Source organism: Electrona antarctica (assembly GCF_951216825.1).
Source record: "Electrona antarctica genome assembly, chromosome: 20".
NCBI lineage: Eukaryota > Metazoa > Chordata > Actinopteri > Myctophiformes > Myctophidae > Electrona > Electrona antarctica.
In genome coordinates, this window is record NC_136801.1 from 28,074,771 (window position 1) to 28,102,604 (window position 27,834).

Here is a 27,834-nt window from a genome sequence, read left to right on the forward strand (position 1 = left end):
CACGCCTACATTTCCCATCGGACATTTCGTTAGCAAGCGCAAGTGCATCGGTCATACTTGCTCGGCGGGGAACAAGGAGTCAAAGGACAAACAGACGAGCGGCAAGGTTGTGCTCTCTAAATACTTTTAATGTGTCAAATTAGGTTATCATGTTTAACCAACCAGTGGCGTAGCTTTACCGTGCTCATGTACATGTGCATTTTGAACACTTTATAATTCTGAAACCATCAGAGGAGAAATGGCTGCTAGGCTGCATGATGTTTTACAGCTAGCATATGAGCATTATCATTCAAGCAGGCGCATCATGTGTGTATGTGTTACTATGTTATCTTGCACACCAGACCAGACAGACACCCCCATGAAAGCACTCTTAAAACTCCAGATATGAGACTTGTGATCAGACTCAGAGGCGGTTGTTTAGAGCGGCCACAACACAAACAAGCCCACAATGTTTCCAAGTCCAACTCTCCTCATTGCAGCTCAGTTAGTGTTGTTCAACAACTCCGTGTCAACGCAGTCAGATAGCCTTAATACAAGCATATTTGCAAATGTAAGTCCTACGTGATATAGACTACTACTTACCACAAAGGGTTATGAACTTTTTATGAACAAGGATTAGCTTTTCTTTATAATTATAGCCTGCTGCCTACATGAACTGTTCAACTTGCTCTGTATGTTTTATTTGCAGGTGTCACTGTCAACCATGTCTGTTGATTGGCTAGGATATGGGTATGCAGCCCTGATTACATCCGGGGGAGTGTTTGGTTATGTCAAAGCAGGTAAGTTATGGATTTGATATGATTTAGGAAGGGTGGCCGGGTATGCACATACTGTATAACTGCTGCATTCTAGGTACTGAAATAGCCTTGGATCAAGACTATCGTAGATGTATTTTATCGATTTTGTAATTTTTATATTAAGTAAAATTAAAACTCGATAAAATGGTAACAGGACAACTCACCCTTTTTCCGTTTTCCTCCCGGAATTTTCCCCAGTGAGGGGTGGGAGAGGTTGGATGGCAGAAGGCTGTGGAACTTGAAGGACAACGGAGGGCAAAACCTTACATATACTAAATTGTTTATGGGGTCAATATAAGTAAAATTATTTAGCTTTTCCATAGGAGTATCTTTTTATATTTTTCCAAAAAGAATACAAACAGCCAATAGCATATTACAAGTTATCCCCCTCACTGGGGAACATTTCTGGGAGGAAAAACGGGAAAGCACCACGAGTATTCGATAAAATACATCTATGATAGTCTTGAGCCAAGGCTAGTACTGAAATAAACAAACATACGTTCTCTCTCGGCGAGGTGACACATCTCTGCAATTATATTCTAAATGTAAAACCTGTCCCAAATTAGTTTAACCGCTGCAACCCTATTATCATTCGCCAGTTATAGCAGATCTATGAGCTATTTACGCAAAATTGGCGTACCCTAATGCACATCAGTTTGGGGTGTCCTTGGCATGAAAATGTTTGAGAAGCACTGATCTAGCCATGCTGTGTATAACCACAGCAGTTGTCATTGAACATGTGTTTTGGGCTTTCTTTCAGGTAGTGTCCCCTCTATTGCTGCTGGCTTTCTCTTTGGTGGCCTGGCAGGCTTCGGGGCATACCAGATCTCCAATGACCCCAACAACGTTTGGGTTTCTCTAGGTTGGTGAATTAAGAACATACTTCTGCCAATCTGTAAACAAAGAATGTGTTTCTAATCTCCTGTGTCCATTTATGCACAATATGTTGTGTATTATTTCATGGAAAGGCAGTCTTTAGGATGTTTCTATGGGGCAGTTATATTCCATCTAGATTCTAGAAGAACCTGTTATAGTATGTGTGTGTGTGTGTGTGTGTGTGTGTGTGTGTGTGTGTGTGTGTGTGTGTGTCTGAAATCCACATAACTCGAAAACCGTTCGCCCGCCGACTTCAAATTCGACACATGCATTTCGAACTTGGATCTGCCCAATGGGCACTGCTCTAGTCATTATAATGTTTAGTCTGTATCTTGCAGCCTATCATGTTTAACACATTGAAACCGAAAAAGTGTCATTTTAGATTTTTGCATTGGCTGTTTAAAAAAAAAGAAGAAAAATCTTGAAAGTGTAAGAACTACTGATTTAGAAGGCATTTGTAGAATCGGCCTCAGGTCTTATAATGGATTAATGTTGTGCACTGGGTTGGTCCATATTGACTTGTCCATCATGCATCTTCACAGCAACATCAGGAGCTCTGTCAGCAGTCATGGGAAAGAGGTTTTATGGATCCCGGAAGTTCATGCCAGCTGGACTGATGTGTGGAGCAAGGTAAACATTTCATACTTGAAGGACAGTGTGTTCTACGTCAGGCCTTGGTAACCCTCATAGACTGGTGGGTGCTGGGCTAAAGAAGCTTCAGTTTGCAAATGGTAGAGCCCGCGCACACCATATACAACGTAATTTGGCTGCCGTTTCGGTCATGTCACATGTTCACATGACCTGATGAAAATCTACAAGAAACGTCAGACAAATAGACATTTTTGTACCTTGTATGGTAAACTGAGGCCTTGATAGTTTGACACATTCCTGTTTTTTATTTCCCTTTGTTATTTTTTCAAACACAATGTTGCACCAAAATACATTTACAGCCAATGTCGGTCTGTGTGAATAATCTCATATTTGTTCCAGTCTTCTAATGCTGGGGAAGCTTGGCGTTGGAATGCTCCAGAAACCACAGCAGTCCTAATGAAGTGGAGTTGTACAAACCGAGGATGTAAAAAAATATCACTCTTCTTCACTATGACTCTTCTCATTAATAAGGTCTCTCTGCTTGAGGAAGTATGGACTGTTTATATTTTGTAAAAAAAGAAAAAAAACAAGTACAATTGAGAAGTAAATATAATATCATCTTGTTTATATAATGAGTGGATGTCATGTATTTTAAATGTAAGTGCTACGAAAACATTAAATGTTATGTAAAATGTTTATAAAACGGTCAGGTTTTATTTGTCTCATTTACATACGGAGAAGTTTAAAACATTGACAGTTATTATTCCTTTTGAAAGCCTATCATACAGAAAGTCTCCAAGTCTTTCATATGGTGAAATTGGTCAGTTGACGCAGGAGGAATAAAACAATATAATTGTTTTCTTTATCAGTAGTAAAACAATGACATCTTAAATAAAAAGAATACCTGACAATAAAAACTAGAATAAAAAAACAACTTAAACAGATCTAAAATTACAATAACGTAATAAACGTATTAAGAACATCTAGTTGGTGTAAAAGAATTGGCTCTCGCTGCATCCTCCATGCTGCACCAGAGCAGAGGGTTTCCTGCAGGAAACTAGTGGGGTCCTTAAGAACTCCTTTTTCCCCTGCTGTACACCATCTCTTTGTCACAAATAGTCCATCTACCAGCTCAATTGTGAGCTTGTGGATCTGCTATTTTCACCAAATGTTCATCCCCAGAATAGGGACATGGGTTCATGTGGTTAAAACCGCCTGGATTCAGCACCGCCCTCTTATCTCCATGTGAAGATAAAGGACACGTCTATACACTGTTTCCACACCTAAGCGCAAAACGGTCGACAGCCGCGCACTTCTTAAGCTGTGCGCAGCTTATTTTCCGAGTTTTTAGACAGCTGGTGGATGGAAATTAAGCTCCACCTCCGCGGACGACTTGCAGAGAGCGTTTCCGGGAATCTGGCCGTCGCGCAAGTCTTCCGCGGAGGTGGAGCTTCTTTTCCATCCACCAGCTGTCTAAAAACTCGGAAAATAAGCTGCGCACAGCCGAGAACGTGCGCGGCTCTTTCGATAGTGTGGCAGCACCTACTCACAGTGTTTCCCACATGCATTAGGTTTGCTTACATCACAAAAAGATGTCTGCATGTGCAAAAGTCATAAAATGTCACTTGCTTCAGGAACATGCACCAGATGTGCCATGGTACATATGTCACCAAGATGGTGTGTTGGAGTCGTCATGGTGGTCATCAGCATTTCCCCAGTTTATTCATACTGTATATGGTTCCATCTTGTTTCAATTTAATATAATTGTCATAGCATACCTTTTGAGAATATTTTGAGAATTTCTCCAGAAAGTCCATTACACTTGATACAAAAAAAAGCCTGCTGTTGCCTCATTTCTTTCAAATTATTGTCAACGTTTAGAGTTGAAAATGGTTGGTATTTCTGGCATACAGTACTTCAACAATGAGCTAGGTACAAGATAACTGGGAAATTATTTATCTCTTTGGTAGAGGGTAGAGATCTGATTAGGGAGGCAGATTCATTCTTCCGTATTGGAGTCATAGTAGGACCTCTGTGTCTAGATTGACATGTATTTCCCTCTAGTGACGATGTATGCAATCACACTGCACCTCAACAAGCCACTACTTGAATCATGTCCTCTCGTGGTTACCGATTGCCTCCGTATTTGGATGCCCAGTCCACCCTGCCATGGACTGGCTGTACGGCGGGAGCTCTTGTCAGAATGTTCCCAGAGTTCTTCCCCAGGGCGGAATAGTTGGGCCCTTTCATCTGAGTCCTGTCTGACCTCTTCCTCCACCCGTCATAGTCTGGAAAATGTCAATGAATCAATCAATCAGTGGTTAAGAATCTAAACTTCGTTTTCCATTGCAGATAGGATTCAATGTACTGTAGCTGGTATTCACAGTGACGTCCAACCCCTCTGCGTAGGAGAGTGCTAAACATTGTTTAAGTTAAAGCTAATGCCTTGAAACTATCTATTTAACCTGTACAGTTCAACAAAAGCATGTGAACATTTCAGTGAGAAATAGACCATGCAGTTGCTCAATATTGATTCATTTCACATTTACAACGTATAGTTTGGGAGCTTCCATGCAGATAGGGATGTCTGTTCTGACACAACATTAGAGACGATTCCCTCTGACGGTGACCAATCAGTAGTGTTTTCAAGTCACATTTTGGTATCGCCTCAGCTCGCTTGGAGCCCAGAGGTTCCAAGTAGTTTTGGCCGGCCGGTATAAAGCAAGTGGCATGTTTTATATGCAAGGCAAAATAGTTTCACAGTAACAAAAATGAAGGCAAATACAAGAGTAATAATTGAGACAGAACATGAAGAATGAAATGACAAGTGAAGAAGAGTTAGACTTTGTTGCACAACCCCTTTTATATAGACATGTTCATTTGAGAACGTGCCATTTTTATGGAGCGACAAAAGGGTTGTGCAATGACGTTCAAATGAGCGGTTGACAGATGTACATACTCATACTCAGAGACATGCACATTACCTTCAGTACTTTCACTCAGAGATGAGTTGAATGTAGACGTGGGTTTGGCAGATTTCGGTTTGTCTTTTTTGGTTTCAGGAGGAGAAGAAGATAGATTGACTGAAAGGGTGAAGATACAGAGGAGAAAAATGCAGTGGCAGTGAGCGAAGGTCAGGGTGGAAACGGTGAAACATGCCAACAGACAAACAGTGAGGAGATGAAGTAGTGTGCAGTACAGCGAGCTCACAGAGCAGCAGCATTTGTTGCTTTCGTGGAAGGGAAGTGGTCTTACTGTTTTGGCCGGCTAGAGGGGCGAGCTGAATCCTCTGTCCCACTGATCCCACCTCTTTCTTCTGGAAGGAAGGGATGTAGCCACCAGAGAGGTTGTACTTGGTGCTCACAAAGGTCCCTGGAAGGAAACATAACCTGCCTGTGACCATCTGTGCGTTTGAGTTTTTAAGTTGTAATCAACCATAGAAAACTATAATGTTCCTAACATAATAATCTAAAATAAATAATTATAATCTAAGGACTATACAAGAAAGGAAAATATAAGAGGGCTAGTATTTGGTGGTATGTTTGCAATTTGCATGCTTGTGCTATCACTATCAACCCAAACAAAATGACTTAAGTAATTCAGCTTTGGAAGTGTCACCTTCTTTACAGTCCACTAGTAGCCATAGATGGTTATCAATATAATTAGTCAAATGCCTCATTGTTTACTCATGAAGACAGTAATGTTCTAGTGCCGTTTACCATCTGTTTGAAATGGCGGTTCTTAGTTGTGTGGTTAAAGTGTGTACTTGGGATCCTATCTCCAGCTGGGGTTTTAGGGTTCATCAGATAGTCTCTTTCACATGTTAACTCGTTCACTGTATAGCTGGAGTCGTTACAGCAGTCATGACACTTTGTTGGCCTTCTAATGACAATGGACTACATTGTGTGTTCCTAGAAGTGCGTTTGCATGGGTAGTGTTGCATATCAAATTAGTATAGTAAGTCTATTCAAGTGCATATCAATGTTATGCTTTAGAAAATGCATGATACAAAGCACGAATCTGCAAGTTAAGGGCTTGAAGTACTTCAAAGTGCATGCAAAAATAGCAGGTCTACAAGCTTATAGCCTGTATATGTGCTGTTTTCGATGCAAGACAGTGGCACGCTATAAATACGGTTTTCATTTTAAGTCAACATCAGATAGGAAGTTAGGAACATAATTATATGATGGCATTATGATTAGCTAATCGGGTTAACAGGTTAAGGGGTGGGCGACTAATCTATAAACGTGTGTCACCTTTGGAGGGGTCAATTTTCTCCAGTATCCTCTCTTTAACAACGGTTTTCTCTGATGGGCTACCCGTGGATTTAGATTCACTCTCTTCTACTCTCACCACCAAAAGAGGAGATGTGTGCACCACCACAGAGGAAAGAAAGGGCAAAGTGGAAAGTGGAAGGAAAACAGATGACATAAATAAGGCGACTTTTCTGGCAAATAAGCTCTCTGATCAACATATCGTCACTGTTGGGCAGAAACCTGGTATACGGTATGTCTAAAACCGTTAAATGGAAAAAAAATAATAAATACTTTTGTGCTTGCGTACAATGGAACCAACGTTATTTATAAAACCCTCAGACAGACTTAATCACTTTCAACTTGACTTTGACATGACTGTTAATATATGAAATTGTAAACATTTAAAAAATGTCTTAAACATAGCAAAAATTGCTGATTTAATATTACAAGCTTCAGCTTGCATCGTTTAGCTATGTTAAATAACCAGAATGGGAAATCTGTTTTTATTTTGGGGGGATTGTTTTGGGGCATCCGAATGTTGGCCTCTTATATGGTTTATGACAAGGGCTAGGCCTTAGTCAATGACTAGTCAATGACTAGGCCCTAGTTATTAACCGCATACAAGGCAAACATTCTGCAAAAATGGCAGATCTACAAGCACACTGCGGTCAACTAAGTATATAGTGGCAAAGAAACAGTGAAAGATCGAAGTCAGTAGATGCATTCAAATAACAGCATTTTTTACAAGAAGTTATTTGGAGAAGTGACTTCACAAATCAAGTCGAAAGATGTGTATGCACTGCATTTGTGGGTCGTGGACACATTGTTATGGGTCCCCTTAGATTTTGTTTCCTACATTTGGTTTTTAATTATCATTTCAAAATATTTTCAAAAAACATTCCCAAAAAAGATAAACTTTTCATGAATGAATAACAAAATCCAATGATTTTTTCCAGTAACGTCATGAAGAAATGAAAGAGAAATCTAAAAAATTCCATAAATTAGAACAAATATTTAAGAAGTATATGAAAATAGCCAATCTACAAGCTCACAATGTGGCACAGAGCGACGCTGTGAATATCTAATTTCTGTTTTGGGTCACTGGCTGAAAGCTTTGGGATCCATGCACTGATTTAAGGGACACTTGATCTTACACCAACAGTTAATCTAATGAATAAGCAATAGAGTAAGAAATGAAGAGTAAAGAGGCAGAATGAGAGTAAGAGAGAAGAGAGAGAGGGAGAGAGGAACACAACAGGGGCTTGCATTGTGCCCGTCTACATGACAAATGCATTATAGAGGTCTCCTGTCTCTGAAGTCGCAGACGCTGATCTGCTCACCCCAAAACACTGCTTTGTCCTTTGGCTCCAGACATTTGCAACTGCATTAACATTTAGGGCCTGGGACCCATTCCTCACATACATTAATTCCTTAACCACAATTTAAGTAGGAACTAATTCCAATATTGCCCCTCTACTGTGAGTATACTGGGATCATGCGTATATGTGTATGTGCATGTATGTACATGTGTGCACGGTTATGCGTGTGCGCATATGTATGAATGTGTATGTATGTGCATGTATGTATGTATGTATATGTGTGTATGGATACATGTAGGCTGTGTGTGTATATATATGTATATATGTATATATATATATATATATATATATATATATATATATATATTTAAAAATGAAATAGTTCAATTTGTTTTCTTTACATTGCTCCCACTATTGCTAGCATTTAATCTTAATTACTTTAATGCATGAATCCCAAACTTAGTAACTCATTCTGTTTCCCCCGGGGCATGGGAGGGTAAGGGCGGGGGGATACTTGTGAGGGTCTGTTTTGTTTTTGTTGTTGTCTGTTTTGTTTTGTTTTAAAAAAAAAGAACATTTAGGGCCTTTGAGGACAGGGTCAATTTATCTGTCAATAGATGGCACTGTCATAGGCCTGGTTTACGCTACAGGGCATGCCAAAGATTACTTGCTATTTATTTCCACAATATTCTAATCCTGTCAAAGCGTCATTTATAGATGTCTTTACATTGTGCTGCCAAAAGAGATTTTGTCAGCTGCTCATCTCTAAGTTACACATAAATAACCTATGTGGTGTTTAAGCATTTCAAGAGTGAGCCTTGGGCATCATGGAAAGCCTTAATTAGCTAACCAGCCTTAATTAGCTAAGAAGCCTTATTTAGCTAACAAGATGCAACTTAGAACCAACTCACCTTCCACTTCTCTGTAAGCTGCAGTGTCTGTTTATTGTGCAATAGTGGTACATAAAGTTGTACACACATTATAGTGTGTAAATCCCTGTATAACTTTACAAAACAAACGGGACTTGTTGATATGCTAATATGTCCTATGAAGGCATGCATGAAGACCATCAAAGACAAATTCTCGGTATGTGTAAAAAACATACTAGGTCAATAAATCTTCATTCTGATTCTGTCAGTATTCAGCATTGCTCTTGCAGAGAGTGCGAACATTCAAATTATAATTCACCAGGTAAAGGGAAAGTACATAAGAAAAACACCCACAAAGGTAGCCATACTGTTTTCAAAGTTGAGAGGAAATGTAGCAGCGATAAAGATTGATTCAGTGTTAAAGATGTTACCTTAATATTTATTTAATTTGACAGGCGCAAAACCTTGATTGATTGAAGTTTTTTATTTCACAGCTCAAGATGAACCAGATAAAACCAATGCACACAGTAGCAGCACTCACCTGGGTTGGCTCTGGTGAGGGATAATCCCCCTCCGATGGGAGCAAGGGGTTTATTAATAGAGTTGTTGGAGTTGTCCCACAGGTCCCGTAATGTTGCGCCGCTCAACTCCTTATCTGCAGACGAAGCTTGGCTCTTGTTGATCAAACCTAAAAAAAATCAACAAACATAACGTGCTTGGTGTGAGTATACGGCCGGATGCTGGTGTTCTGGAGGCACTAATTGCCACTATTTAACTCCATTTATTTGATATGGTATATTCTTCATTCATTCATTGCATCATATCGTCGATGAAACATCTTATCTCCATATTTTAACCAGAATTCAGAAATTATGAATACTACTACTAATTTTGTGTGAAACTGTAGTATGACAAAATAGAGTCTACTTTGTCATACTACAGTTTCACACAAAAGTAGCAAAAATAGCAGATCTAAAAGCTCAAAACGCGTCACATTGCAGCACATTTTCGGCAATGTTTTGTTATTTAGGAATTTTAATCCTGAAAACGTAACAGTTTTGGACATGAGGTTTCCACCCGACAGCAACGATATGCTAGTTAAATCTAACAGAAATGTTGAAGTCACACAGCCTTACCAGGCAGGTATCGTGATTGGCTGAGATAATGTTGTCGTGCTGCAGATCCTGGTAGACTGGAGTCTGTTTGGCTCATCTTGACATTACTAGGAAGCTTGGTGACTGTGCTGAAGGTATAGAGTGGCTTCTGCTCTTTGGATCTGAAAATATAATTGGAATCGGACACTTAGAGACTTGCATAGCGGCCCATAGCATACAGTAGATACAGTAGGTCTTTATGTACAAGTACACTCCCTGGACACGACGCAAGTATGTCCCAGTGTGTGTGTGTGTGTGTGCGCGTGCGACGTGGCTTGGCCTGTTGTAGCGCCACCATGAGGCTGATTTGAAAACTGTCAACTGGCATTTCTTCCTCAGCCTAGTGGGAATATGCATGCACAGTTTCACCGCAATCGGACGCTGTGTTGAGTAGTTGTGGCAATTTGTACAAAGCGGGCTACTCCTGAAAGGTTTAGAAGCCAATCGTAGGCAATGAAGGTGGATTATGAGAAATCAAACAAACGCGTCTTGATCACATGACTATGGAGAGCATGTGTACCGATTTGCGTGAAATTTGGATAAAATCTAAAGGAGTAATATTAGAAAATGTGTTTTACATATGTCGGCCTCCTGGTGGCGCTATAAAGAGCAGATGTGAAAAATTCCAGGCAAAGGTTTTTCCTTGACCTCTAGGGAGTTGGCATACAAAGTTATCCACAGATCCGTGCAGTTAGAGGTAACACTTTTCGGCGAGTTATAGCGCCACCATGAGGCTGAGTTGAACATTTTCACGTGGCATTTCTTCCTCGGCCTAGTGGGAAATCACACAATGTGTTCATGATTTGCAGCATTTTGTTTGAAATTGAGCACTCGTGCGAATTTTGGAAGCCAATCTTAGCCAATCAGGATGGAGTCTGAGAAATCTGAAAGACCCGTTTCGTTGAATGGCTCTAGAGAGACTGTGTACCAATTTGCGTGATGTTTGGACCAAATCTGTAGGTGTACTGTCCAAAAACTTGTTTTGCACAAAGCGGCCTCCTGGTGGCGCTATAACAGGCCGTTCTGGAAATTCTGGGGCAGAGGTTCATCGTTGGCATCCAGGGAGTGTGTGTGAAAGATTTTGACATCGCCCGGGTTAACGGTGCCGGAGATTAGCTGTTCACAGACGGACGGACGGACGGACACACACACACACACGGACACACGGACGGACGGACGGAGTGCAAAACATACTCTCACCCCATGCCTTCGGCCTGGTGGAGACAATAATAATATTCTTACAATAAATGCATGAAATGTATGTATGTATGTATGTATGTATGTGTGTGTGTGTGTGTGTGTGTGTGTGTGCGCGTGCGTGCGTGCGTGCGTGCGTGTGTGCGTGCGTGTACCGGATATGTATAAATATATATCTATGTACGTACGTCTGTAGTTCACGTATCTTGACCACCGTCCGACCGACTTCAAACTCAGCTATATACACATGAAGGAATTCAAGGTGAAAATGAACTTGCCGACTTCCATGCTCCTTGTGGCTGCCGTGCTCCTCCTGGGAGTTGGCCAGACTGGGCTTCTTGGAGTGGGAGGCGGCTGGCTCTGAAGGGTCCGTCTCGTCCCAGCTGTCCGAGGTCTTGGCCACCGTCTGACCCCAGCGCCTGCGTCCACTCTTCAGCCCCCCCACGCCACCTCCTCCTCCTCCTCCACACGCTCCGTTCTCACTGCCCTGCAGCGCAGACGTCTGTACAAACACACGCCGCCATGATACAATACAACACCTCCATGACAAATATCGTTGCTGTCGGGCAGACAACTCTTATCTCATTATTCTAACTTGTAGGTTGGGTTTTTTTTGCGATGACTGGCCGTGTGTGTGTGTGTGTGTGTGTGTGTGTGTGTGTGTGTGTGTGTGTGTGTGTGTGTGTGTCTGTCTTTTCATTGGTTCAATATTTTTTTCTTAATCAACACACAGACATAAAGGGTGTTCAATAGCATTGATTTATGGGGGGGGGGGGTATGGGGTTTAAGTGGTTAATACAGCATGTAATGTGCACGTGTCATGAGTGTATTTCTTGTTCACCTCCAGCTACTCACCATCTGAACATGAGCTGCAGGTTTAGCGTCGTCCTGGGGGAGGGGGATCTGTTGAAGGGGTTGATGATGATGATGCCGATGCTGTGCCTGGTGCTGTCTGTTGGGGGACGACTCGGCCTCAGACTCAGACTGCTGGGGGTCTACTTTGGATTCGGAGGGTTGCTGGACGAGGGTCGACTGCCTGTTCTGGGCCTTCCTGACCTCCTGGCTTTGAGGGCGAGGCCCCAAGATCTGGCCCACCTGGAAGTAAGGGTAACGCAAGGCCTAAAAAACAACAGAGAGATGTCGTTATTATTAACACGGGAGAAGATGACGAGATGATGAGAGGAGATCATTGAAAATGTAACTTTTTCCCCTTTTATTCTCCAGTAATTAAGCACATGAACCCTATAGCATCCCGGAAATATCCGAACGTTCGGCGATAATAGCAAGTCTACAAGCTCACACAGAGCTCCGATATTTTCCGGCAAAGACATTTGACCAAGTATAGAAACCTGGTCATTTAAGTTTGTAGGGTTTAATAGTATTAGCTGCGGGATCCGCACGTAATTCCGACGGAGCATTAGTCCGACATGCGGGAACCGCTCGAACATGCGCGGCTCCCGTGCTTGCGGTTATGGTTAGGTTAGGTTTAGGGTTTGAGGTAGGTTGTCGTTTGTCTGACTGGAATCAATAAAATGTGCACTCTCACTACTTTATATAATCAATTAAAGGTATATTCAGTGATTTCACTTAAAGGGAAACCTCACCCTTTTGGCAAAAATATATATGTTAATGACATTTAGAAGATTTAGAACATTTTCCTGGGGGTCTTTATGTGTGTAATATGTGGTTTTAGATATTTTAGATTTTAGCAGTGAGCCCAGTGTCTCCGATGTCATGGACACTGGGCTCACTTACTTTCTGGACTACATCAAGGACTATTTAAAGAGGACGAGAAGCGAACTCAATGTTGCTCCCTGGAAGGAAAGAAACATGCGCAGTTGAGACCAGGAAGTTGTGCATGACAAATCATAGATATGGCACAAATGGCCCAGCAGATGGCATGATGCCACTGAAAGGAGAGATGCTTGTATATCATGTCACGCCATTGCATTTTACCTTTTATATTAACGTTTTAACAGCAAGTGGATAAGTAAGTCCCAGCATGGAGCATCACACAGACAGTAATGTTGGTCGGACGTGACATGTAGCCTACAAGCATCTCTCCTTTCGGTGGCATCACGCCATCTGCTGGGCCATTTGTGTCATATCTATGATTTGGGGATTTGTCATGTACAACTTCCTGGTCTCAACTGCGCATGTTTCTTTCCTTCCAGGGAGCAACATGGAGTCCACCGTACGGTCTTCGCTTCTCGTCCTCTTTAAATAGTCCTTGGACTACATGTTGTCTCAGTAAGACAGCCCTCCCCCTATCCACAAGGAGGAGCAGTGCACCAAAGCATTATAGGAATTGTAGTCCAGGAAGGAAGTGAGCCAAGGGGCCAGTGAGGCGCTCCAACGTTGAAGCTCTGGGCCCTAGTGGTAAGAGGAAGGACTGCAGGCGGACACGTAGGACCATCACTCCCTACGTCACCCATACGTCAAATTTGAGGTCCGGAGGAGGTACTTCCGGCAGTCTTCCGGGTGCTTCAAAACGCCACTGAGCAACTTCATCAAAATTAATAGCTTGGGGGCGGGGCTAGTGCTCCAGTTCGGTCTCTATCCTTTATATACTCTATGAAGTGAGCCCAGTGTTCTTGACATCAGATAATCCTCCCTACTATAGAGTGTGCTGACCATATAAGGAGTTCCTCTCTGTCCCCAGTTAACCCCTGGGGGTCAAAAAAACGTAGGTTTCGTTTTTGGCTACGTGGCTAGGTGGCTTTAGCCCTCAAGCACTCCCGGAGTTGACCGGGGCGGACCGGGGTTTTTCCAAATCACCCAAATCACTGAATGCTCCTTTAATGACTTTAAGCAGAAAAAAAGGGGAAAAAAACTAAGTGAAATATAGGGTTAAATGAATTTAACCCCCCTGAGAGAAATTCAACCGCTGAGCACCTTATAAGAAGAGGATGGAAAAGTCTCACTCCCACTGGAGGCTGGAGCTGTGAGTTTCCAAATCAACACCCAACACAAAGTGTTTTTAAATGGTCTCACGGGGAATGGGAATTATCAGTGAGACTGTGATTATATAAATGTATGAGTGATAAACACAAAGGAATAGGTAGATGATAATTATTCACAGATCTACTGGGACACCACAGGTATCGGGTATCAGGTATGGCTTTAACAGCGTTTAAAATGATTGGGCTCAGGTGTATGATCTTAGGACAGGGGTAACCACGCATAACAAACAACCTTCAAGCCTCTCTGAGGACACTGCCATTTTAAAGTCGACTGATTAAATTAAGTAATTTTTCAGAGGACCCCTAAGTCGACAAAATCTCATTCTGTTTACTGGTGCTGGTGGATTAGGTGATAGCATGAGTTTGCTAAATTGGCACCTGTGTTTGTTCCGGGTTCTCTGGTAGCTCAGCCAACAGAAAGAGATGGAAGTAAGAGCAAAACGTAATTTTGCAGGAGCTCTCTATTGCAATTTGCTATCCATATGAAACCTGAGAACTCCCAGAGCCTCTCTTCTTATAGCCAATTTTATAGATTCTTTTCATAGTAATAGTTTGGTGAAATGATATTGCTTGTTTCATTCCGATGCATAAGCACCCACACAATAACACGTTGATCTTATCAATGTTTTGTCAGTGACTGAACTCAATGACCAGTGACCCTGGCAACGGCAGGCAAGCTGATAATGTGGCACATAGAGCCACATGTTCTGCTTGTAGTGTAGTGTTCAGCAGGGGTAGGCAACCTTTGGCACAAAGGAGGGGGATCATGGGCACAAGTGACAAAGGATGTTTGCTTTAAAATAAACTATTTAAAAATATTTAGTCAAATTAACGAAGTCCCTCACGTTTGTATGTAACTTACATCCTGCACATAATTACATTCATTAAAACTCTGAATTCTGACTGGGGAGGGATTCCGGGAAATAGGTGGATTATTGCTCTAATGAGTCTAATGATCATTGTGAAAGAAAATGTTTAAAAACAAAGGAAAAGGTTATATTCGTGGACAACTGGACAATCAAAATATGTTGGAATTCTTGATGCGGTGTCATTAAAATGTATGTTGACATGGCACACCGACTATTCTAGAAAATAAAAAAGATGGCACTTTCACAAAGGTTGCAGACCCCTGGTGTACAGTATAAAAGTCTGAGTCCCTCAGATTCAGATCTCCAGTCCAAAGCTGACAGCCACTGGTTTAGCCTACCTGTACAGCGGTTGGTCGTTTCTTGGGGTCCCACTGTAACATGTCCTTCATCAGAGTGATTGCCTCATTGCTGGCATTTGGGATGAGGGTCTTCAGGTGGGTGGGCACACATTGGGGGAAGCGAAAGTTCATGGCTGATGCCAGCTGGTAGCCCTCTGGCCAATCCGTCTATGAGGAGACACGTTCATAGAGTTTAGGTATATAATAGCAATTTATTAGGATATTACATGGGAGCTTCTAATATTTATAAACTAGTCAATGCCCGTCTCTCTCTATCTCTATCTCTCTCTCTCTCTCTCGTTTTGAGGACGCAATCTCCAGAATTATTAGTTCGATCTTTTAAACAACCATCCTCTGTTTGGTTTTGCATGTCTCTTCAATGAAGGCAAACATTTGATTAAGTGCTGTTCCGTGCCTGGCAACCATTCAAGCAAACAGGCGGAGACCGCACCCTTAACTAAGAATCTAAGCATCACATTTCTATAGCATGTCGGGGCTGCAGAAAGAAGGCTATTTGCAACAAGCCTTCTAGATCTGGATTAGATTACTGTGTTGGAGATAAGTCAATTTAGTTACTCCAGAAAGGTGCGTGACATATGCCCTGCCTCTAGACAATGTAAAACGGTGCATTAGAAATATGACACCCCTCCATCTGTAACCCCCACCTCTGCTAAGCTCCAACGGTTGATTCCCAGCACTAACATAAACGTTGACCTATAAAGAATTCATAGGCCTACATGAGACTTATCACCTTTTGTGGGGAAATTAATTTTCCATGACCCATGTAGAATACACACATCTGAAATGCATATTTCATGAGCAGTGTGGAAGGGACATACCATCAGTGGCCCTGGGGGCCCTCCCTAGCTCCTCACCCTGTCCTCGCCGGCATAAACTAAAAGCTTAAGAACTAGGACTTGATACGGGATCATACGGCTCTGCATGCTCAGTGTTAAGAGAGATGGATCATGGTTAAGGCCCTGTAAAAGATACTGCTCTTGTCCATATGGACTGTGAAGGAGATGAAAGTGTGAAGTCTAACGCTACATGTATCTAGCACTTCATATTTCGCAGCGGTTTGATTCATTTACACTTATTGGCTTTTTTTTTTTTAAATACATTTTACCTTTTTTTCCTTCAGTACTATAACATCAGCCAATGCACAAATAAAGAAAGGCCTATTCATATTCCGGTTTCAGGTGATTTTACTAGATGTGTTCGGGTGAGCGGTGAGTCACTTATCACCGCGCTGTGATGTCATGTTATAGTTTTCGGTGGTCACAATATCACCTAAAACTGTATGAATAGGCCTTTAAGACTGAAGGTCTGAATGAATTCAACCCATGTCTTGTCTCGCATGTCTCTCCTTCCTATCCTTTTAGCATAATCTTTGACTTTACTCTCTGTACTGTTAACAATCTTGTTAATAAAGTATACAATGCAAAAACAAAAAAAACATAAATTGCAGGTACAAATCAGATTTATTCAACTGACCTGTGCTATTTTGTCATGATCTTAAAGCTCTCTTACCCTCTTCACTGTGCCCAGGACTTGGCAGATCTTAAAGATTTCGTCGACTTCACTGTTTCCAGGGAAGAGAGGTCTGAGTGTGTAGAGCTCAGCCATGATGCAGCCCACGGCCCACAGGTCTATGGGAGAGCTGTAGGAGGAGGATCTGAGGAGAACCTCTGGAGCACGGTACCTGAGAGGACATGATGGAACAGAACAAACACAAACATCAACACATGTATAGTAGAACCTCTGGAGCGGGGGACGTGATGACATGATGATGGGACATAAGAAACACAAATGACCACTACCAACTTAATAGCAAATGTCTTACTGCTAGACCACTGTTTCCCAAATTTTATGGGTCACGACTCAAGTAAAAATCCCATGTTCGTTTCCTATATTTAAGAGATTCTGCAACTAATGATGGTTAAGTGTAAAAAACACCCACAACAACAAGTTGCTGATTCGATTACGATTACTAAATTAGTAATCGATTACTAAATCGTAATTGATTCGATTACGATTAACTGTTGCAGCCTTAGAAAATAGCCGATCTATAAGCTCGCAGTGTGGCGCAAAGCGACGCATTGTGTGCTTGTAGATCTGCTATTCTCACTAGTTTGGGTCCCGACTCCCGGGCAAACGTCTAATCTCTCTTTTGGGTCTCGACCTGAAAGGTTCGGGAACCACTGTGTTTCACACATGACAATGATATTTTTACAGTTAAGAACAATTAAGGAGAAAAAATGTTCAAATTAGTAATCAAATTGCAAGTGAACGTCAAGTCACTATAGTAAAACACATGTAAAGAAATGATCTTCACACATAAACTAAAGTCTCAAGTAAATTGTGACTTGGTTCAGACTCCGATCCAAACCTTGTGACTTGAGTCCCTACGTCTGGAACGTACAGTGTACAGTACACCATGGCATCACATTGAGCATTAGGTCATCGTGGCATCACATTGAATGACGAGGGTCATTCAACATTTAGTTGGCTGCCTAGGGTTACGTTCTGTTATTAGTTTGCTGTGCAACAATTGCACGTCACTACAGGCACCACCATGAGCACACTGAGTGACTCACCATCTAGTTGACACATAGTCTGTGTATGGAGGTCTGGAGCGGATCTCCCTGGCTAGGCCAAAGTCTGCTATCTTGACCAACTCTGGACCCATGCACAGCAGGTTCTCTGGTTTCATATCCCTGTGGAAGAAGCCTGCAAGAGTGGCCTTAATTAATATATTTATATTACAAGTATATGTGTGTGGAGTAATTATATTTAAAATATATTTGTTACAAATACACACACACACAGAGACGCACATGCACACGCACACATATTAGGGTTGAAGTAATGTCAGTCTAGTAAACAGCATAAGAATGACAGAACATCTTACCATGCTTGTGTACAAAAACCAAACCAGAGATAATTTGAAACATGATGTTCCTAATTTCATTCTCTGTGAACAGCTTATTCTCCCTGACGGCAGACGACATGAGAGAAGAAAACACAAACACGCACGCACACACAAACGCGTGCACACACACACACACACACACAGGGAAGGAGAGAAAACAGAAACCAAAGAAGAGAGAAACCGAAGGAAAGGAAAGTTAAGAAACCAGATCCAAAAGGAGCACAGCTAGGTAAGCTCACTGGACATGTGGAACCATCAACCATTACAGTACAACAGTACAGTAAACTAGTACAGGCCTGTGTGCATGTACGAGCGCACATACACAAGTGTTCTGCGTGCATACAGTACAGAACACCTCTTGTAGTATTATTGTTCTTTCTGTTCTATGCATTTTCATGTTCTAACCAAAAAAACAGCATACAATTGCAGAAATAAAATTGTGTTTTAGTCAAAGCCTAAATGACTGTGAGGCATCCACATGTCCACTGATGGAGAGTTAGTGACAGACGGTTTTTGGAATGAGATAGTTAAAGAGGGTTCACAAACTACAAGAAGACTGACCTATGTTTGGACATGCAAAAACATTTATTATCAGATAATTCAGGAAACCTTGTAGCATGCATTGCATCCACTCTCATGCAAATATAATTGAGCAGGCGGTAAACCTACCATGTTTATGAATAAATGACATCCCTTGTAAAATCTGAAATAGCATGTTTCTTAGCACTGATTCTGGGAACAATTTGTTCCTGCAAAATATAAAATTGATAAATTACGTATGAGCCTGTCCTCGTTTATGATTTACACGTCTTAAATTAAAGTGATACATTAATCTCAAATTGAATTTACTGCATAAACAAAGGACAGCATGCATAAAAAAAAACATCTATACAAATAACTCCCCGGGCAATGTAATGGCCGCCTGCCTGGTTTGACATAGTCATAACTTCTGGCAATGGTTCTCAACCCTTTCTGGACCAGGGCCCACTTGAAAATCTCAAAAGCGTTCGTGGCCTGCATTTTAAGAGCATGTTTATTTTAACAATGATCAATCAATTGATTGTGTCCCGGCTTGGATCAATGGATCCAAGGCAGTAACACTTTCTTATTTATATCGGTATCACAATGAAAACACATTTTTTCAGGGTTTTAAAGAAAGAAAATTCCATATAGGAAGGGGAGACTTTTATGTGTTGTTCCATGACCTGGGCCAGGTACAGACTAGATAGGATAATTTACCCGGGTGGCTGTTCACTGGGGAAAACACTGGATGGATGTCGACGCTTGGACAGTTTATACTTTTGGAAAATTAGGAATCAATGTCAAACCAGTGTTTATATCATCATCTCCAACATGATCCAAGCGTTCACTGTAGGAATTGTGGTCTTTCTTTTTACCTGTCTTTCATGAGCTGGTAGAGGTTCTCCTTCATGTACTCAAAGACAAAGTAGAGGTGATCGTTCTCCCTGATCACCTCTTTTAGTTTCACTACGTTGGCATGGTTCAGCTTCTTCAGTGACTGGTGAACGGACAAGACCAACATCATGAGCATCACTATATGCACAAGCAAGGGTCTTTTAATATCGTCTGCATCACTGCCATATTTAGGGAACCCACAGATAAGACTTAACCACTTCCAACCTGGTGTCCCAATTGTTTGGGCATTGCTGTCGGACAGAAAACTCAAACAAGAGCTTGTGACTAATTAATAACTGAAATTATCCTCTGGAACACAGGTACTTTTTTTCTTGAAAAGGTGACCCGACAGAGTAAATAATTATTCTTACATTAAATATCTAACTGCGCAAACCTTAAGCCTTTGCTTAAGGTTAGCCACTGATGAACATGAGTGCCCAAGGAGCTGAGTCAGCACTGTTGCTTTAATCCCATATAAACATCTGATCAATCTAGTCTGTTGCTGCAGGCCACACACATATAGCCCACTATTCCCATACATAAAACTGTCCTTACCTTCACCTCTCTCAAGTTCATGCATTCTTCCCAGGAATAAAACTTCCTCTTCATCCTATGGAAGACGAAGTCAATGGTCAGAAACACTTCAAACAAATTAAATATACCCAAGAAACCCAATAATGCAGATATCTCTGCTGAATTTCATTGCGTCAACATGAATAATTCACTGTGTGAGGCATCTCTAATTTCGTCTTATTTTGTTCCATGAGGGAAAGCCCATGGACGGGTACCACCTGTAATATGATAATGACGATCTTAATATTACAGTGGAAGTTGTGGAACCACAAAATAAAACTGAAATACCATATTGTATGTAAACTAAAAGTGTTAAGCTTCAATACTAACACACTGTCTGCGACTTCATGTTAAAATGTGCTTTTAATTACACTTAGCGTGTAATTAAAAGCACAAACCACCTGCTGAACGGTGCACCCCTGTGCGTCCTAATCCACCCTGAGCTCTTTCTGGAATTATGTGATTGATTGATTGATTGAAGAATTTATTAACAGTTTGCAGAATTACAGTACATTTCAAGCACAAACTCAATACAAAGGCTGTTAACTGTGAGTGGACGACCCAATTAAGCATTACACTTGTTTCCAACAGGGTCCACCATGTTCAAATCATCAAGACATTTAGAGACGTACAAATAGACATTTCTATAGACAGAACAGGAATTCATCAAAAAAGAATTCATCAAAAAGGAGGTAAAAAGGGAAAAGAAAAATATACAGTGAGGGGAAAAAAAAGGGGGGGCGGGGGGGGGGGATTCACGTTCAGCTCCGTTAAATTGTTTGTTTTCCTTGGAGGAGCTGCGTTGGGTCCCCAAGTCGGCTCCGTGGCCGTACCTTGAGTTGGCTGTGTGGCCGTGACCATCTCTTTTGTTGTCCTTGCGTTGGGTCCCCAAGTTGGCTCAGTGGCCATACCTTGAGTTGGCTGTGTGGCCGCGACCGTCTCTTGTGTTGTCATTGCGTTCGTGTTTGAGGGATTCCGATTTTACAGGGGCCAGTTTCGAATTGCAGCCGTCCGTAGGTGCCCTTTGAGAGCGGTTTTGAAAGAGTCAAGGGATTCGCATGTCTTAATGACAGTTGGTAGGGCGTTCCACATTTTAGTGGCATAGGAGCGAAAAGAATTTAGTCCCTTGTTTGTGCCGAATCTGGGTTGTACATGGTTCGTTGCACTCCCTCTGGTGTTGTGGGTGTGGACTTCGTTAACATTAAGGAAGTATCTAGACAGGTACATGGGTATCTTGGTGGTGTATCGAATCTTGTGGACCAGACCCATTGCAAGATGCTGTACTCTGTCGTCGACCCTAAGCCATTCCAGCCTGTCGAAGTGGGCAGGGGTGAGGTGGGTTCGGGGGGCTAGATCAAGTAGGAGCCTGACCAGTTTGTTTTGGGAAGTCTGGAGCCTGGTTTTAAGGGCCTTTGAGGTGCTGTGGTACCAGGAGGTGCATGCATAGTCAAAGAAACCCTGTACAAGGGCTCCTGTTAAGGTCTTCAAGGTGTTTTTGTTGACCAGTGAGGAGATCCTGTAGAGGAATCTTGTTCTATGGTTGACTTTTTTGATTACGTTGGTGGCCATTTTATCACCGGAAAGATTAGCCTCCAGGATGGAACCTAGGTAGGTAATTTCATCTTTACGTGTGATAACATTGTCACCCACTCTAACCAAGAAGCCATTTGCCTTGCTGAGATTACTAATAGAGCCAAAGAGAATGGATTCAGTTTTTCCCAGGTGTAGAGATAGTTTGTTATCAGCGAGCCAGGTGCAGATTCTACCGAGTTCAGAGCTGAGGGCATTTTCAACCTGCAGTTTGTCCCTGTCCGAGACCAGCAGTGCTGAGTCATCTGCGAACAGGAACAAGTTGCAGTCACAGGCTGAAGTCATGTCGTTTACATATATTAGGAACAGTAGAGGCCCTAGTATGCTTCCTTGTGGAACGCCACAGCTCACTGGGAGGGGGGGGGACAGTGTTCCGTTCACTTCCACCATCTGTTCTCTCCCCTCCAGGTAGGATTGCATCCAGCTCACTGATGTGCTATCGAAACCAATTGCTTTAAGCTTGTTAACCAGTATGGAGTGGTTCACGGTGTCAAAAGCCTTTTGGAGGTCCAGCATGACCATGCCGCAGTATTTGCCAGCGTCCACCTCTTGTTTGATGTGGTCGCTCAAATAGAGGAGGCATGTGTCAGTGGAGTGGGATGTTCTGAAGCCAGATTGGAACTCGTACAATAATTTATTAGTGGCAAGATACTTTTCAACCTGTTCATAGACTATTTTTTCCATCACTTTCGAGATGGAACTAAGAATAGAAATAGGGCGGTAGTTGCCGGGGTCTAATTTACTCCCTTTCTTGTGCAAGGGGGTTACTTTGGCCAGTTTGAAATCTTGGGGGACCTGTCCCTGTTTGATGGAGAGGTTTACTATGTGGGTGATGATTGGAGCTATAGAGATGGCTGAGTCTCTGAGAAATTTGGAGGGAATGTTGTCATGTCCTGTGGCCTTGTGGGGTTGGAGGGCACTCAGTTTCTTAATTACCTCATCAGTTGTTACCATAACTAGTTTAAAATCGTCTTTACAAACACCTAGGTTTTTGTAGAAGGTTGTAATGTGCTCTACACCAAAGAGCCCAGAGTGGGAGGGCAGTTTGTTAACCAGAGTTGTTGATATGTTTGTAAAGAAGATATTCAAGTAGTTGGCCACATCAAGGTTGTCAGTGATGAGAGTGTTGTCAGATTTGATGTTTATGTTCGAAAATCTGGTTTTTAGTTTCTGACCATAGCTTAGTTGATTGTTTAGTAGCTTCCAGAGCTCATGAGGATTGTTTTTGTTTTCCTCAGCTTTATCATTAATGAAGTTACTTTTAGCTGATTTGGTCATGGCAGTTACACTGTTTCGTAGTTTGATTCGTTGTGTATTTAGGTTGTTCAAACGAGCTTGGCGAACACTGTCGAAGCGCTTGGCTAGCTTTGACTTGCATTTTAGAACTTCAGAGCATTTTTTGTCTCTGGCTTTCATTGCAGCCAGTATGTCCGAATTCATCCATGGTTCCGAGCGGGTTTTGCCCCTGGTGGTTCTCAAAGGAGCCATGTTGTTCAGTACTGATGTAAATTTGGTTTTGAAGCCAAGCCAAGCTTCTTCGACATGTGTGCTTTTAAGCTCATCGGACCAATCCAGACTCTCCAATACTTGGTTAAAGACCTCACTAGAGTAGGTTTTGAGGTCCCTTGATATGACTGTTTTGTGGCAGCCGGTCTTAAGTTTTTGTATTTTGCGGGTACAGAATATCATAAGAGTGTAAGAGTTACGGAACACTCAGGTATTGTTTTCCTCCACTCTGGGCACGCCGTCCCGTCCACACGACCCGTAACCTAACCCAGCCCTGTACTTTCACTGCCTTTCACCGTCCCTGCCTAGTAACCAGCTTAGCATCTCCACCGGCACCTCATCCATTATTGAGCCCAGTCAGCATGCTATTGAAACAAAGGCTTGTAAGCTAGTTTGTTTGCCCCGTTGGTGAGGGCAAAATTAAGGGCCCGCAATGCCCTGTAAAGTGTAAATGCTTAATCATGGTTCGTCCACAAAGTAACAGTTCTTGTATTGACTTGTGCTTGGGTTTGAAATGTACCCATTCTGCATACTGTGAAATAAAAAAAATCAATCAATCAATCAATCAAACCCTGAAAATGAACAACGCTTACTGAGAGTTTAAAACGTGTTTAACCCCATGAACACTATAGTGTCCCTATTCTGTGCATTTCATGAGAGGTGAACATTGGGTGAAAATAGGTAAACATTTGGCGAAAATAGCCAAAATGCAACACATTAAGGCCGGCAATTCTTTGCCTATTTTTTCGCCAAAAGATATTTGGCATAGCCGGAAAAAAGGAGAGTTCCCGGTATAGACCCTTAGGGGACCCCGGCCAATGAAGTAGTGTTTACCAAGTGGGTATATCAGGTTGCTGCCCAGCATGTTGTTTAGACAGATGCTATAGGTTCATTGTTATTGTTACCTGGTATCCAAGTTTCTTCAAAGGCACTACTTCATTCTCTTTCCCTAGTTTGTTGACTACAGCTCATCCTTACCCGCAGCTTATTCTGATTTCACACTTGTAAGTCACTCTGATAAAAGTGTCTGTTAAATGCCTAAATTGTAGTGCAATTAGATTTTTATAATGCGTTATAAACATGGAATACATAGCAAGTTATGAAGTATTATAATACTTTATATTATAAGTCATTATAATAAAGTTTATGTGTTAAGGTTATAAAGTATTATGATTATTTATGAGCACTATATAATTAAAGCATATTATAATGTCTTATAAGTGTGTTCATAACACGTTATAAACATGGGATGCATAGCAAGTGTTACCCCACCACTGCTCCTCACCTCTTGATGGCCACCAGCTCTCCCGTCTCGTTGCTTCTCCCCATCACCACACTGCCATAGGTGCCATCGCCCAGTTGCTTCAGTGTAGCGTAACGGTTCATCATCTCTCAAACTGGACTCATCGGTTCACGACTTGCCTTGTGTTAGAAATCCTTCCTTGTGTAAGAAAGTCGTATAAAGAACCCATTGAAGGCTTGGTCACTTCCAGACCTGGCTTCTTTGTTGAAGGAGTTTTCTGGGGGTTTTCTTACAAAGTTCTTGTTTGTCCTATCCTAGGAGAGGAGGTTTTAGAATGGTGATCGACGTGACGTTGATATTGATGTTCCTGAAGTTAAAAAACGGTGTAGATATGATTGATCCATTGCTCTTTCCAAGTGGCTCCAAATACAGCAGAGCAGCCAACTGTTGATACGGTGTCTTACTGTCTTCTCAAGCCTTCACTGAAACAGAACATGATCATTAGACAGCAGACACATGGAGAAACGTCAAAAAAATGATACACCCAAAACAGATCAAAGGCCCTACTCACTGATGAAAATCACCAAGTGTTTAGGTTTTTGGTGGCGAAGAGAGCAAGCGAAGCGTTCGGTTTTACCTGTGTGTGTAGTGATGAGGATTAGGTGAGTGTGCTAGAGACACTAGCCAGAGCCTGACATGGCTGCCCAAGGGAAATGACAAGACAAGCAGACCTAGCAGATTAGGCCCGCTGGGGCGTAAATAGGATGTGACCTCACAACGTCACAGTCACACACTTCCTCCCACACACATTGTTCGGCCAACAGGATTGGACTGAAGCCACGGGCCATGGTAATCAGACTGTTGTGTACTCTAGTATGTACAGAGTTTGTAGTTGATAGTCTAGATTTATTTATTTGTATTCTTTCAAAAAGCCAGACGGTCAAGGGGGCTGCCTGTCCTTTAAAGTCAGTATGGTTTGCTTTGCAAATAAGGGATCCCAGATAAAGCTTTCTATTTCTCCTTGTTATTACTTAACCATGTAATAAGGATAGCATTAATAAGCTACTAGCTTCCGCCTATACCTTTTCGATCATGTCTAAAGAGTTTAATACATGATTCTTGTAATGTTCCAATGGCATAAGATCGAAATAAACTAAACCAAACCATTCAAGCTTGACAGCTGCAGCAGCACTTAAGGAAAGTTAGCTGAATTTTGGACCAATCTGGAAAATAAATGCTTATCAATAGCTTTCTTCACAAATGTGTTCATAGAGGTGTCTACTATCACTTCTCAATCTGTTCCAACCCAACTTTGTGAAAGCTGCTGAAAGTTGGGGTACCATTAACAACCTACTGGTAGGCCTATATGCAGGCAAAATTTACACATTTTCATTCTGCTTTAAGTAGCATGTGACAGGTCAAACTATGATTCTGAATCCATTGCAAGCATATTTGTTTTGCACAAAAAACATTCCTTGTGCTAAAAACGGCCATAGCCACTTTTCCAAATGTGATGATACCTCATCATCTGCACATATGTGATGATGGCTATGGCCGTTTTAGCTTATTGAAATGAAATAGCATTGCATTGCTTTTCAACAACAACAACACACTATTATAAACACCCAAGAGTAGTCTTGGACATGCCAAGAAGACCATCATTTTTCTTTTTTATTATTTTTCCCTTTCCAAGAGCACCTTGGCTATTCAAAAAAACAAACGTACACTACAGAGCATGCCAATTAGATCAGTATAGTGTCATATTGGCACCATCATAGCACATTCAAAACAAATGAGTAAAAACATAATGAAACACATTAATGCTAAAACAGAGCATTTGAATAAAAGTGTATAAATAACACTAATACTGTACATCTTTATTGTAGCCTACCTGTATGTCTTACTTGTCTATATTGCATGTGTGAATAAATAGCCCATGAAACAAGGAAATAAACTTGGCTGGGGCATTATGTATTAACATCCCGATTAACATGTTCATGGATGTAAAGCAAATAAAGAAAATGCTGAAATGCAGGTTGTTCTAAATGTACTGTGAAACAGATGCATTTGATTGTGATCTAATTGTGTTTCATGTTTCGGTTTTTAGAGGCAAAAATGACTACCTATTAATGATGTGCATGTTAAATCCTTTTGAGAAACCCTTTGAGAAACCAATGGTTCTCAAACTCTCATTTCCAAGGACCCCGACTTTCGTATCTGACAGAACCGTATTTGATACAACGGCTATTCCGTCTACGCGTTGGTGGTATAGTGGTGAGCATAGCTGCCTTCCAAGCAGTTGACCCGGGTTCGATTCCCGGCCAACGCATTTTCTTTATGCTTAGCTTGTTAAAATTATACCTGTAAAAAAGTGTCTATTTGGTTCGTATCAATAATTTAGCTGGGGACACCCTGGAACCAACTCAAGGACCCCTGGGGATCCCACTTTGAGAAAAGTTTTTTCCTCATACTAGCAGGCTAGCAGCATGCCAGCATCCATTGAGGAGACTGTAGGAAGTAGGCTAGGCTAACTCGTCTGGAGAGGGGAACAGCTTGCTGGTCTGTACTTTGACATATGTTGTGGTGGGATTTAAAGGGGCTTACCGACATGCATTCAGGCCACATGCCATTAAGAAGCTACTCAAGGACAAGGTCATTTAAGCTAAAAAACAAACGTGTCCACTATAAGGAAAGTAAGTTAGTAGTGTTCAAATAAGTAGGCTATATATTCGTTCATGTGATTAAATTAATTAGCACAAACAAAGATAGTGAGTGGATCTATTCTAGAGACAAGAGTAGGCTATACTTATCTAAAGCCTAAAACATTATTGAATTAATGAATTATACTTTTTTAAGAAAAAAGAATATAAAGAATAAGAAAATAATAGGCTAGTTATTCCGCAATGGCACACAGCAACCGGTCAATACACTAAAGAACGACGAAAGTAATACAAATACACTGTGTAGCCTAATTGACGCTGTGACATATAGTTCTTCAAGGTTCAAGCATTTTTCTGCATCATTTTCCTCAACTTACCACTTTGGGCGGGGTGTTGTTCTTTTCTTTCCTTAGACCGTTGTCTGGCTGCGGAGATAACCAGGGTTTCTGGAGATAACATAGTTGTAGTCTTGATGAACTGTTTAGGTGTGTGTGTTTAGTCTGTCTGCGGATGCGTAGGATATCTTCTCTCCTTGGCAACGTACACACACAAACCCCCGCTGCCTGACGACCATGTGAAAGCATGATGCATTGTGGGAATTGTAGTGCTACGGAGAGGTAGCGGGTAACTCGGTGGCGATTCTATGGCTCTACCACTAGATGGAGCTACAGCTTTATGATATGGT

The 27,834-nt window shown here is 41.7% G+C and overlaps 2 protein-coding genes across 4 annotated transcripts; one reads left to right on the forward strand and one right to left on the reverse strand.

The window, feature by feature from the left end:
- Positions 1-2,970, forward strand: tmem14ca (transmembrane protein 14Ca). Of its 3 annotated transcripts, none has more exons than XM_079489421.1 (5): positions 1-106; positions 689-779; positions 1,558-1,659; positions 2,216-2,303; positions 2,664-2,970. In XM_079489421.1, exons 2-5 carry the CDS (start codon positions 704-706, stop codon positions 2,719-2,721), a joined length of 324 nt encoding a protein of 107 aa, XP_079345547.1. In that variant the 5' UTR covers positions 1-106; positions 689-703; the 3' UTR covers positions 2,722-2,970. The 3 variants fall into 3 exon arrangements, with proteins under 3 accessions (XP_079345547.1, XP_079345549.1, XP_079345548.1); XM_079489423.1 differs by having other exon boundaries at positions 61-113; XM_079489422.1 differs by having other exon boundaries at positions 63-109.
- On the reverse strand, positions 2,845-27,596 carry mak (male germ cell-associated kinase). The gene is made up of 16 exons (XM_079489420.1): positions 27,527-27,596; positions 24,532-24,971; positions 20,133-20,187; positions 19,559-19,680; positions 18,141-18,223; positions 17,827-17,959; positions 16,760-16,931; positions 15,230-15,397; positions 11,915-12,178; positions 11,338-11,561; positions 9,845-9,984; positions 9,250-9,396; positions 6,521-6,607; positions 5,520-5,636; positions 5,249-5,347; positions 2,845-4,552 (listed from the first exon to the last, which is right to left on the reverse strand). Exons 2-16 carry the CDS (start codon positions 24,633-24,635, stop codon positions 4,392-4,394), a joined length of 2,076 nt encoding a protein of 691 aa, XP_079345546.1. The 5' UTR covers positions 24,636-24,971; positions 27,527-27,596; the 3' UTR covers positions 2,845-4,391.
- Positions 27,597-27,834: the final 238 nt, after the last annotated feature.

Bases quoted from the DNA above. Each gene is read 5' to 3' on its own strand.
- mak (XM_079489420.1), bottom strand. From the start codon at position 24,635: ATGATGAACCGTTACGCTACACTGAAGCAACTGGGCGATGGCACCTAT. The intron at 20,188-24,531 runs GTGAGGAGCAGT...CGTCTTCCATAG, and splicing joins GAGCTGGTGGCCATCAAGAG to GATGAAGAGGAAGTTTTATT. The intron at 19,681-20,132 runs GTAAGGACAGTT...TCCGTTCACCAG, and splicing joins TGAACTTGAGAGAGGTGAAG to TCACTGAAGAAGCTGAACCA.
- tmem14ca (XM_079489421.1), top strand. From the start codon at position 704: ATGTCTGTTGATTGGCTAGGATATGGGTATGCAGCCCTGATTACATCC. The intron at 780-1,557 runs GTAAGTTATGGA...GCTTTCTTTCAG, and splicing joins GTTTGGTTATGTCAAAGCAG to GTAGTGTCCCCTCTATTGCT. The intron at 1,660-2,215 runs GTTGGTGAATTA...GCATCTTCACAG, and splicing joins CAACGTTTGGGTTTCTCTAG to CAACATCAGGAGCTCTGTCA.